The sequence below is a fragment of the Bison bison genome, unplaced genomic scaffold (assembly GCF_000754665.1).
Source record: "Bison bison bison isolate TAMUID 2011002044 unplaced genomic scaffold, Bison_UMD1.0 scf7180017864077, whole genome shotgun sequence".
NCBI lineage: Eukaryota > Metazoa > Chordata > Mammalia > Artiodactyla > Bovidae > Bison > Bison bison.
In genome coordinates this window covers 485,173-498,021 of record NW_011494649.1, presented here as the reverse complement: position 1 = coordinate 498,021, position 12,849 = coordinate 485,173, and the positions used below count along the sequence as shown (strand labels likewise).

General features: G+C 38.5%; 1 protein-coding gene across 1 annotated transcript; it reads right to left on the bottom strand.

Annotated features, from left to right (window-relative positions):
- Window positions 1–4,226: 4,226 nt before the first annotated feature.
- Window positions 4,227–10,682, bottom strand: LOC104986854 (olfactory receptor 10AD1-like). Its single transcript, XM_010837547.1, has 2 exons — window positions 10,678–10,682; window positions 4,227–5,190 (listed from the first exon to the last, which is right to left on the bottom strand). The coding sequence occupies exons 1-2, from the start codon at window positions 10,680–10,682 to the stop codon at window positions 4,227–4,229; spliced, it is 969 nt and encodes a 322-aa protein (XP_010835849.1).
- Window positions 10,683–12,849: the final 2,167 nt, after the last annotated feature.

Below are 12,849 nucleotides of genomic sequence, written 5' to 3'. Positions count from 1 at the left end.
ATATTGCTCTTGCTAGGTGTTGGGCAGTGTTTATGTTTGCTGTAGCTGTGGTGCCAGAGGCTAAAATTTCCTCTAGTGTCCTTATTTTCGTCTCCTCTGTTATCTTTTTGTTTCTTAGAGACTCCTTCCTAAATAGGGACTGAAGACTGTAGGCCTTTCGGGTATAATTCTTGAAATCCTCAAGTCCTACTGATGTGGTGGTAAGCGGTGGGGGAATGGAAGCATCCTGTGGTCCTGCGAGTAGGTCTTGGTTTCCTAGTGAGCCTGTGTCCTTATGCTGTGACCTTTACCTTCTCACATTTTCTTTTTTTTCTGGATCCTTCCCCAGGTTGGTTAGGTTCTCATAAGGTAGTATTCCTTGAGGACAGTCTGTTAAGGAGAACAGAGCTCTCTGAGCTTATTTCAGAATGGTTATTTTCCCTTCCCACTGCTGAAGCATAAAGGGATTTTTTTTTTCTTTTTGATCTTCATCATGAGAATCTGGTGGGGAGGCTGCAAGTAGAACTCATAAAACTAAGACGGCTTCCCTAAGGATGAGCCTCCAGGAGTATTTTTCTATGAAGCCAACCCATGCTCAGTCTCAATAACTAGTCAATTTTCCTTTAAGTGTTCTGACCAGGCTCTAGCTGCAGCTTCTGCTCCTAAGGAAGCTGGGATTCTCTGTGTTCACCTGTGTCCCAGTTTTTGGAGTGGTGGTTTGCCCTGTGACTTCAGTTCTCCAATGGACCTAAGAAGTGTTGATGTTCAGTTTGTTCATTCGTTTTTCTTTTTCACTGATGAAGGTGGGAGTGACAACTTCTAAGCCCCATACTCTTTCTATGTAAGATTAGACTTATAATTCATTCTTAATTAGAATTATGTTTCTCAATTTCCAAACATATGGGTTTCTTTCCAGGTATCTTTTTGATACTGATTGCTAACTTTTTTTTTTCTTTTCTATTTTATTTTATTTTTTAACTTTACAATATTGTGTTGGTTTTGCCATATATCAACATGAATCGATTGCTAACTTTTAACTGCATTATGATTAGAGAACTTGGCTTGTGTGATTCCTTACCTATGAAATGTTTTAAGGTTTGTTTTATGGACCAACATGCAGGCTATTTTGAGGAATTTTCCATTTGTTTTTGTACTAGATACCTGTTACTCAGCCAGTGGGTGTGGTGCTCCGTCGCTCAGTCATGTCCGAATTTGCAGCCCCATGGACTGTAGCCCTTCAGGCTCCTCCATTCATGGAATTTTCCAGGCAAGAATACTGGAGTGGGGTGCCATTTCCTATTCTAGGGGATCTTCCTCATCCAGGTACAAACCCGTGTCTCTTCATCTCCTGCACTGGCAGGCAAATTCTTTACTACTTGTTCCACCTGGGAATCCCTAGTGGGTGCAGCGGAAGGAAATAATTGGTGTACTTATGTAGGACCAATAAGGGGAATTATAAAGATGCAGGAGTCAAAGAGGGATGGAAAAGCACCCTAGGCTCTCAAGAGTGGGACCAGGTACTACCTTACAGGAACAGGGAAGGGAGCTGTAAAAGAAGGCCACTTGATAGGGGCTCTGGAACATCAGGGAAGGAGACAGGAAAATAAACACACCCACTCTCTTCCTGCTTTCCTCTACTCTTACTAACTCTTATTAGTTGAACCCAACCAGAGCTTAGAAGGTAATGAAGGCAGTCAACAAAAGTCTATCTATCAGGACACAGATCAGGGGAGAACGTATGCATTTAGTTTTAGAAGGGCAAAAAAAAAAAAAAAAAAAATGTCTAGCATACATAAAAGGTAGAGCGGACCCTTCAGGATGGGTGGAGCATATGGGTGGGGAAATATAAGCATTGGTAAAAGGAGGAGATTGGTAAAGTGGATGAGAAAAAGTATTGAAATTATAGGTAGTATTTCCATAATAGCGTACATGGTTTGCACACATTTCACTAAATGGCATTGTAAGAGTCCCACTGTAAACAGGCGGAGGTGATGAATGGTGAGACTGAGCTAGGCAAAAATGTGAGATTTGTGGGAACAAGGGAAGGATGGATATTGGGTGGATGAATTTTGGTTGGAAGTAACAGAGGGAAAGAGTAGAATTTAAGTAGGAATCCAGACTAGTGATAGACAGAAGGGCATGACTGGCTAGGAAATTCCTATAACTTGAAAAAAAAAGTTGGTGGGGGTAAGGGTAAGTTTAGATAGAGACAAACAGAGAGGTTTTAGGGAAGGTTTTTATTACAACTATTTACATGGATTGTTGCTATGGCAGTGTCAGCAGAAATCCTGCCCACAGTCCAGCAGAAAATGACTTTGCAGATAAGATAGAATTCTGTATTCTAAATTCTCCTTGGTTTCCTCCTATCTCTTCCCTCCCCATATCAATAACTCATCATTTTTAAGATTCTTCCATTTTAACACCTCATCTCTCCTTGACATTACTGACATCTTTGGCCATACAATTCTTTATTTTAGGGGATTTCCTTTGTATTATAGAATGTTCAGCAGCATCTCTGGTCTCTACCTACTAGATGCTAGTACCTTACTCTTTCCTCCAGTAGTGACAACCAAAAAAATACCTTCAGATATTGCTGAATACCCCTGGGGGAGAAAATCATCCCTACTTAGAACCTCTGCTCTAGATTTTCAGAAATGGAACAGTGGTGGGGAAGACAGAAGATAGAACTGTAAGTATAGTTTCAGGAAATGTAGTATAGTATAGGTAAAGCAAGAGATAGGAAGGAATCTTCATAAAAAAAAGGATACACTTAAACTGTATCCAGGTTAGTGTCGAAATTTACAAGTTGTAGCAAATAAATGTGTAAATAGGTCAAAGTGCTATTATATATTCTTGTACAATGCAGATGTCACTCAAAGATTTCTTGATCCTAGGAGATTTCTATCTACAGCTCCCACCCCCAGTTTACAACGTGGGGAAGTAGGTGCTCTCCAGAGACTTTTGCTCTTGCTTCTGTTCTTCCTCTTCTCCATCAAAAATCCACATGCATTTGACATACAGCTCCTCCTCTTGCTGCCTCTGAGAAGTAATCCTATTAATCAATTCTTTTATAGGGAGACAAATTTCATGGAGAATTTTGAGGCAGGCATAGAGGGATGGTGTCACATACCTTACAGCGTATTTCTCCTGCTGCTGCTGCTGCTAAGTTGCTTCAGTCGTGTCCGGCTCTGTGAGACCCCATAGATGGCAGCCAACCAGGCTTCCCCATCCCTGGGATTCTCCAGGCAAGAACACTGGAGTGGGTTGCCATTTCCTTCTCCAGTGCATGAAAGTGAAAAGTGAAAGTGAAGTCGTTCAGTCGTGTCCGACTCTTATCGACCCCATGGACTGCAGCCTTCCAGGCTCCTCTGTCCATGGGATTTTCCAGGCAAGAGTACTGGAGTGGGGTGCCATTGCCTTCTCCACTATTTCTCCTACTCATTGTTTTTTTTCCCCTATGTTCCACATCCTTTTGTTTCCCTCATGGCTCTCAATCTGCTCCTTTCTCAATCTTAATGTTCCTACCAGTTGACTTTGCCCTGGAAAGAAATGCTCTGGAAAGAATGAACTTGTCATCCTCTTTGATGAATTTCTCTAGAGGATCATACTACTTTCCCCCAAATTTTGGAATACACTCCTCCATTTTATTACACTTGCCCCTCCAATCATGAAAATGTATAACTAAGAGGAATTTGGTGGAAGTGAAATTAGATAGATGAGCATTATTAAACATCAACAGGATCTTCCATAAAGATTGTGGTGCTGGAGACAACTCTTGAGAGTCCCTTGGACATCAAGGAGATCAAACCAGTTAATCCTAAAGGAAATCAACCCTGAATATTCATTGGAAGGACTAATGCTGAAACTGAAGTTCCAATACTTGGTTTGAAGAGCTGACTCATTGGAAAAGACCCTGATGCTGGGAAAGATTGAGAGCAAGAGGAGAATGGAGTGGCAGAGGATGAGATGGTTAGATAGCATCACTGACTCAATGGAGATGAGTTTGAGCAAACTCTCAGAGATAGTGAAGGATAGGGAAACCTTGTGTGCAGCAGTCCACGGGGTCACAAAGAGTCAGACACAACTTAGCAACTGAACAACAACAGCAGGATCTTTCAAGTCTTATACTAGCAGAAAGGAAGCCGTGAGTACTCCTTCCTGGAGCTTGTCAGCTAGTGAATCTCCCACTTCTTCCGGCTGCAGGAGGGGAAGTCAGGGGAAGTAGCTGCCCGTCCAGGTGTTTCTAACTACACAGACTCTGCTTGGGAAAGGCTGCTTCTCCCAAGGGCCCTCGCCATGGCCCCCTTCATTTCTTTGTTTTGGAAACTGTAGATGACGGGGTTGCACATGGGGGTGATGATGGTGTAGAGGAGGGAGAAAGGCTTGTCTTTGTCAGGACCGTGTGTGCTGCGGGGGTTCATGTAAGAGAACATGGCCGAGGTGTAGAAAAAGATGACCACGGTCAGATGAGAGGCACAAGTAGAGAAGGTCTTGCCTCGACCAGAGGAGGAGTTCCTGCCCAGGATGGAGGCCAGGATGTGGGCATAGGAGATGACGATGAGCACCATGGGGCTGAGCAGCACCACAATGGCATCGGCAAAGATGACTCTCAGACTAAACTGGGGGTCTCCACAGGAGAGAGCAATCACTATGGGGGCCTCACAGAAAAAGTTTTCTATGTGGTTGTCTCTGCAGAAGGGACCACGAAATGTCATGTAGTCAAGAAGGATGCCATTGATCAGCCCAAAGAACCAGGCTGTACTCACCAGTTTCACACAGACCTGCCGGCTCATGATCTGGGCATAGCTAAGTGGGTGGCAGATGGCAACATAACGGTCATAGGCCATGAAAGCCAAGAGGATGCACTCAGCCACACCCACACCAAAAACCAGATACATCTGGGTTAAGCAGGAGGCAAAGGTGAGAGTGTGATTCTTTATCACTAGGTGGATCAGCATCTGTGGGATGGTGGTGGTGATGAAGCAGACATCCAGGAAGGACAGGTGGCCAAGGAAGAAGTACATGAGGCTGTTGAGCCTGGGGTCTGTCCAGGTGATGAAGATGATGAGACCATTCATGGCCATGGCAAGGCTGTAGAGGGTTAGGAAGAGGGCAAAGAGCAATGCCCGAGTGGATGGGGAGCTCTGCTCAAAGCCCACGAGGATAAACTCAGTCACGGTGCTGCCATTCCTTGTGTCTACCACCTGGGGCCTGCTTGAGAAGGGGAGATAGATAAAACACAGATAAGAGAGTAGGGTATAGGTAGGGGAAAATGAGTGAAAGATATGGGAATCTCAGTAAACTGCACGTGAGTCGGCACTGTCACGGGCACTGAAAATACTAGTTTTATTGCAGGCTGCGATAATGGAACCATAGTATAACCAAGGCAGATCTATTATCCTTTGTACAAATCAGGCTGTACTTGAAATACCATATGCAGTTCTGGACCTCTATTTTAAATGATTATCCACCAAAGGGATTATGTTCAGACAAAAAAGATGGTGAATGATCTAGAAACCACGTGACAGACTTTTAAAGGAAACTTTAAGGGGAAGTCTTAGGGACACTCTGAGAGGTCCTTTTTAAATGTTCATAGGTTTTTCATCTAGAAGAGAGAATTTACTTTTTCTATGTAACCTCAATAAGTAGAACTCAAACTGGAGAGTAGAAATACTAGAGGAAAAAAATGACTGCTATTTCTTATGATAAATTTTTTTTTGTTCTTTTAAATATACAACCAATGTCTGCTCCTTGTGGAACATCTGGAAAATACCAAAAAAGCAAAAGCTAAATAAATAAATAAAAAGAATCAACCAGAGGGAAACTACAATCTATATTTTAGTTCATGTATTTTCAGTAGGTTTTTTTTTTTTTAATGTTTATATTTTAAAAGCTTTGAAGACCAAAACAAGGCTGAGTGGAAACTTCCATAGGAACTTAAGTGAGGGGAGTATATTTTCAAGAAGAAATGCAGTGATTACAACTGATTCCAGGTTGGGGAATGCAATGCAATATAAGGAGGAAGTAAAAAGAATAAAAATTCATTCTTCATTTGAATGCGGAACTGGGAACAACTGCACTCCACTCCACTTTACAGTCAAAAATGGCTTATTCATTTAATAAACGAATGCCTAGTGTGTTCCGTATACTGAGCTGGGTGCCAAGGATATAAAATCATGCAGAGAACTTACTCCCTGACTCCATGGATATTATACTATACCCCAAGTAATTAAATCAGGAGGATAAGTGAGCTCATAGAAAACCCATATACCATATGGACAATATTAATAAAAAGCAAACATGTATGGGCAGATATATTTCAAACTCTATCGCCTCCATACAGGGAATGTACCCTTTGGAAGGGTCATGAAACACTTGCAACATATTATTGGTATATTAGAGTATAAAAGGATCTTAAATGAATTCTTAAGGTCCAAAAAAGTTCAGATCATATCGACCACACTAAAACTAGGCATTAAAATTCTTCTTAAATTTCCACATAGAGGAGATTTCTTAAAATTTATTTATTTTCTCCTCTTGATGAGAGAAAAAGAGTACAGGTGTCAGCTAGTGTATGGGATTTTCCTTAAGAATACTGTTTATCATCACATTGCACACTTCAAATATCATATAATTTTTTAAAATTATACCTCAATAAAGGTGGAAAAAGCCTGTCAAATCCAAGTGGGAAAAAAAAAGGAATATTGCTTGCTCATTTTTTTTTTAACTTCAAGAAAAGAAATAAACTCTTACTGAATATATAAATTTAGAGGGTATTGTTTTGATAAATTGTGGATAACATTCTTCTGATCAGCAGGGCTTCCAGGAGTGTTGCACCATTTGTGCACTGCCCAAAGGCTCCTGAAGGTCACAGTGGCTGCTGAAGTCCAGCCTTTGCTCAGCTTAACCAAGCCGTGTACCCTGGTGAGGGGCTGTGTGGATTCAAAGTGGTACCTTTCTTCTAATCCTGTTCTGAGAGGGAGTGACTTTTTAAAATTAACCCGAATATACCATGTATGTTAGGAAGATGTGGCCATGAGGATAATTAAATTTCACCACTTGTTTTTTTTTTTTCCATCTGATAAGACTGGTGAAGTCTTTGAATGAATAATAATAACTAAGCCTGTTCTACTGAGTGGGTTTTATGAATAAAAAGGCAGTAGGTATTTCTTCTAATGTGGTAGTACTCAAAGTGTGGTCCACAGACTAGTAGCAGCAGAAGGGTCACCTGGGAACTTCATAGAAATTATATTGGGCCTCACTCCAGATCTACAGAATCATAAACCCTGGGGATGGAGTCTAGCAATCAGTGTTATAACAAGCCTTCCACGTAATTCTGATGTACATTAAACGTTGAAAAACTACTAACGCAGTTGAAAAGTATAACCCTCAAGACAAATATAGTCCATTGTTTATTTTTATAAATAAAGTTTAATTGGAACACAGCCACACTAATCTGCTTATGTATTGTCTGTGGTTGTTTTTCCACTACAAAGGCAGAGCTGAATATTTGCCAAAGACCATTTAGCCTGCAAATATGACTGTCAGATTTAGCAAATAAAAATGTTAGATGCCCAGTTAGATATGATTTTTCAGATAATCAATGAATAATTTTTTATTACAAATATGTTCCATGCAATACTAGTAAATCAATGCATGGAGGCTAAAATATTTACTAGCTGGTCCTTTACAGAAAAGGTTTGCTGACTCTTGCATAATCTTATGATTGTAGAGTGGACTTGCCTCCAATAGGAGCATGTAAGGGAGGCAATGAGAAAAAGGCCTTATTCCTGATCACACACCTGGGATTCTGGTGGGTTGAGTCTCAGGTACTTCCCTCCCAATTAGAAGACTCAAACTAAGAGATCAACCTGCCTGGGATGGAAGGGCAGCTGGTGCCACTTGCTTTTCTGTTTATTAAACTTATTATATGAGTTATTTTCTTTAAGTGCCTACTGTTACACGTGTTCAATTAAGATAGAGTGGATGTTTTAGAAGAATTTTGCTACTAAACCAGAAGGGATTTTGTAACAACAATAAAACTAGGCATGATTATGAAAAACACTCCATCTAGTAAACATTGAAAAACAAAAAGCCCTCTGAAAACAACTTTTAGATAGATCAAACAGGGAATCAAAAGATTAATTACAGACTAAAAATATAATGATAATAAAAGGAAGCATATATCAATAAATATATACACAGGTATTTGTTAAAGGAAAAGTTAATAGCCTGAAATACTTGCATTAAGAATAAGAAATAAAGATAAATTAAATGAAGTGAAATAGCTCAAGAAGTTAGAAGCAGATAAAATTAACATAAGCAAAACCAAAAGGGAATATATGGAAAGATCAAAGAAGAAATAATTGAATACAAAAACAGAAAAAAGTAGTTAATAAATAAACTCAGAGTTAATAAATAAACTCAAAGATAATAAATAATTTCAAAGAAATTGGTCCTCTGAAAACATCAATAAAATAGACGAACTATTATTTACATAAGAACAACAAAAATGAGATGAGAGGAAGAAAGCACAATATACAAGTTATAAACAAGTTTTAATAATCACAGCCACAAAGGAAAAAAAATAGTTATGCCACAGTATTTTGCCTATGACCATCGGGTTTGAAGGTCAGAGGAAAATATAATTTTCCAGGTAAATGTTAATATAAATCACTAAAATTCATTAAAGAAAATATAGAAACCAAACTAAACCAAACCAAACTAAACTTAATGAAATGAAGCAGTTCTGAACTTTGGCTTCACATTATAGTCTCTTGAAGAGTTTTAAAATGTTGCCATGATGTTGCCGTGCCTATGTTGCAAACCAGACATATTTAAAACAATGTAAGGGGAGGGATTCTGGCATCAGTGTTTTTAAAAACTTCCCAGGTGGTTCCAATGTTGCAGTCAAGTTTGAGAAGTACTAAAACGGAGAAAATTGACAAAGAGCTAAGCCCCAAATGGCTCCAGACCATGATAGTTTCCTGAGTTCTTTCTAATTTTGCAGCAATCAAATATTTTTGACAGTTTATGATAGAAAAAATAATGGGTTCCTAACTACTTTTACAAAGTCATCAAACTGTTGAATCCAAACTCTGAGAAGTATACAAAAGAAAATTATAACTAAGACAGTTTATTAATAATGATGAGTCAGGCAAAGTAAAATCTTAACAAATAGAATTCATCAATGCAAAGAAAAATACATCATGATCTAGTGAAATCCATTCCAGTGATTTAAGGTTCTGCTTATGTTAGGAATTCTAGTACTGTAACTACCATAATAATATGTCAAAGGTGAGAATATTCTAAATTATAAATAGATGTTTGATAAAATTCAATAGTGATACCTGATTATTAAAATTTCTTAGTAAAGCAGTACTTGAAAGAGGTTTCCATGTCATAATTTAAAAATTTATCTAAATTAAAATAATTATGAAACATTATGCATTATGTACTATTTGTTCTGATGTGTAATATTAAGTTTTTAAAGCTTCAAAACCATACATGGAATAGATAGTCTTTCTTTCATCCTTATTTTACAAACACACAGAAAAGGGGAGCAATTTGCCCAATATCATGCAGACACTTGAATTAAAATCTGAGAGTCTGATTCCAAAAGGTACAGTCAACTGCCCCCACAGCTTCAGAGTTTTGGATGCCCTATAATTACTAGCCAAAGTATCTGAAAAATGAATTCAAGAGGTAGTATGTTGGTACATGTTTAACAGATGGCTCTTCCAGGGACACCTGATTTGTAACATTTGCCAATTTCCATAGTGTAAATATTCCCATGTGACCTGCTGCTGCTGCTGCTGCTAAGTTGCTTCAGTCGTGTCCAACTCTGTGCGACCCCGGAAATAGCAGCATACCAGGCTCCCCTGTCCCTGGGATTCTCCAGGCAAGAACACTGGAGTGGGTTGCCATTTCCTTTTCCAATGCATGAAAGTGAAAAGTGAAAGTGAAGTCACTCAGTCGTGCCTGACTCTTTGCGACCCCATGGACTGCAGCCCACCAGGCTCCTCCGTCCATGGGATTTTCCAGGCAAGAGTACTGGAGTGGGGTGCCATTGCCTTCTCCGCCCATATGACCTACTTTGCTAGAAATGTGACACCACTAAGCATGGAGTTAGGAAGGGATGCCCGTCACATTACTGTTGTATGCTTTTCCAACCATATGGATACAACAGATGTAAATACAGGACCTTGAGAGGATAGATAATAGTAAAATGTAGTGAAAAACTTAGAAAGTAATGAATTTTTAGTATCTATTACCTGTGTCTTATAATATATTTAATGGTTTGTTATAATATGTTAAAATGGCCATGTTTAACAATCAGTTCTTAAAATGCCTCAAAATTTAACAATTGGTTCTTCAGAGCTGGTACCAACTGGGTTCAGCACACCACTGGAGTGAAAAGGAAGGGCAGAATTATCATTTGCAGGCGTATTGTTAGCATTGGTGAAGACTTTTAGGATTAGGTGCATTTCTTCCTTTCTCTTTATGTTTCTGCCTCAGCCTACAGGGAGGCCAGATTTTCTACCTAGGAGGGGATAGGATAAGAGTACAGAAAACACTTTTGACCTCACTGTTCATCTTTCCTGTAGAAATAACTTAAATATCCCTCAGTTGAGCACTGGTTACGCATATTATGGTACATACAAAAAATGGGAAAATCTTGTAGAAATTATGTCTTACCTCATTCTGTTGCTATAGCTAGAAACGGTCTGCTTGTCACCAAACCATTTCAACAGGTAAGAAGGACAGTCTCATGGAGGCTGTGGATGAGCTAGCCTAGGCAGGACAATGGAACTTGGGGTCCTCTCTGGAAGAAACAGTACCCCATTAGCTTACATGAAATTTCTTACATGAAATCCCTTACGTGAAATTTCTCAAATCATTCCAGATGAATGTCAACTCAGGTAAAGTTTCTTTACTCACTTACAGTAGTTTCTAGTTTACAAAGCATACTTATGTATATTATTCTGTTTAACTCTTATAAAAACCTATTAAATAGGTACTATCTCCATTTTACAGAGGAGGAAAACTGAGGCTCAGAGAGCTAAAGTAACTTGCCCAAGATCATACATCTAGCAAATAAAGGTAATGAGATTCAGACCAGGCCTTTTAAGTCCTTATAATAACTTTTCCCAAGCTGCTTAAGGCAGAGATGTCACTACCTCCTGTAGGTTATACAGTTACTTAATGTCACATTTTGGTCAGGAATATACACACACACCCACCCATGTACACACACATATGTGATAATTCATATTTCATTATAGTTATAGGCTTCCTTCTTTGAAATTAATCCCTAATAAAAACAATATATTATGAAGGAAGAATTCTCTTTAAGATTTGGAGCTATTGATTAGCCATTTTAGCCGTTTTCCTTAGGTTAAATATTTACAGGCCCTTTTATGATGCCTTGCTATCCTTATTTCCTCATTATCTTTAAAGTTTCCAGAAAGAAGAAAAGAAGCAACTAAAGAAGACATTGACTGGAGGCTTGGAGACAAGTATAAGAACTAAAGCAGCACATACACTTTGTATTTAAAAAATTCAGTGTATATAATGCCCCTGGCTAACAGACTGATGAGATCATCCTTGAAACAAAGAATATATTGTGGAGGGTGCTGAATCAGAACACTGAAAAGAAAGACTAATGAGGTTAAGAAGGAATATTCTGGGAGATACCCCTATTCAACTATAGTAAAGAGCTCTCCTCTAATGATCATAAGACAGAACAATAGAAAATAGAAGTAAGTGCAACAAGAATATTAAGTTAGACTAAAGGAATGTTTTAGTATTTTAACAAGGAGTTTGAAAGCATCAAGTGACTGACCAAGGAGTAATGAAAGATCTTTTCTGTACTCATTGCAAATAGGACAGATTTCAGTGCATCAGGTCTCATTTCAGGTCAAAATGGTCCAAAAGCACAGTGGACTGGAGCCTATGCTTCCTTCTGTGTTTGCTTGTGTGTTAATAGCATTAAGATACAGCCACACCCACTCCTCTCCATATCCAATTAGCCTTTCGTTCCCTCTTTTCAACCTCCCCTACCAGCTTTATGCACCCTCCACTCCATTTACGATTTACCATACACAATCCATCTATTTGTTCATTCAGTTTTTTTTTGGTGCCTACCATGCACACACTCCAGTCCTGGCCTCCACACTTTTACACATACTGGTCGTTTTTTATGTTATTGTCCTTTACCCCTATTGGCTTCTGGTGAATTCTTTCTTATCTTTTGTGATGCAAATTATATACTGCTTCCTCAGCAAAGCCTTCCCCAATAAACTATCACCTCTCCCGTTCTTTTCTTTTAATGAAAAATCACTTAATTTCTTTTCAGAAGTAAGCTGTTTTGATTCCATTATTTGCTCTTTAAGCCACAAATGTTGTGGACAGTTAATACAAGGCCCTCCAAATGATCAGAAGAATTAAATTAGCTTTATAACAATTCTGGCAGTAGACCAATACTGATATATTTAACAATCTTTATCATGGATTAGCTAAGAAATAAATACTAAATATAACATTGAAATAATCAATACAAAATAAAACTGAAAATAGGTAAAACTATATGCAGCAAGATTTAGATCTATAAATTTTGACTTGGGAAAATGGGACTGGATAAAAATAAGGCCCACAAAACAAATCTCATAGGAGCAGAAGCTATCATGGTAAAATTGATTTGAACAGAAGACTGATAGAAGTATATTGATAAGTTAAACATAAATAAGTTAGTCTGGATCAAAATAACTTCAGTATTTTTATTCACATGACAAAACTGGAAATATTTTAAGTGGTATACTAGAAAACTGATCAAGGAATTAATATGGGTTAATGAATTTATTAAGATTA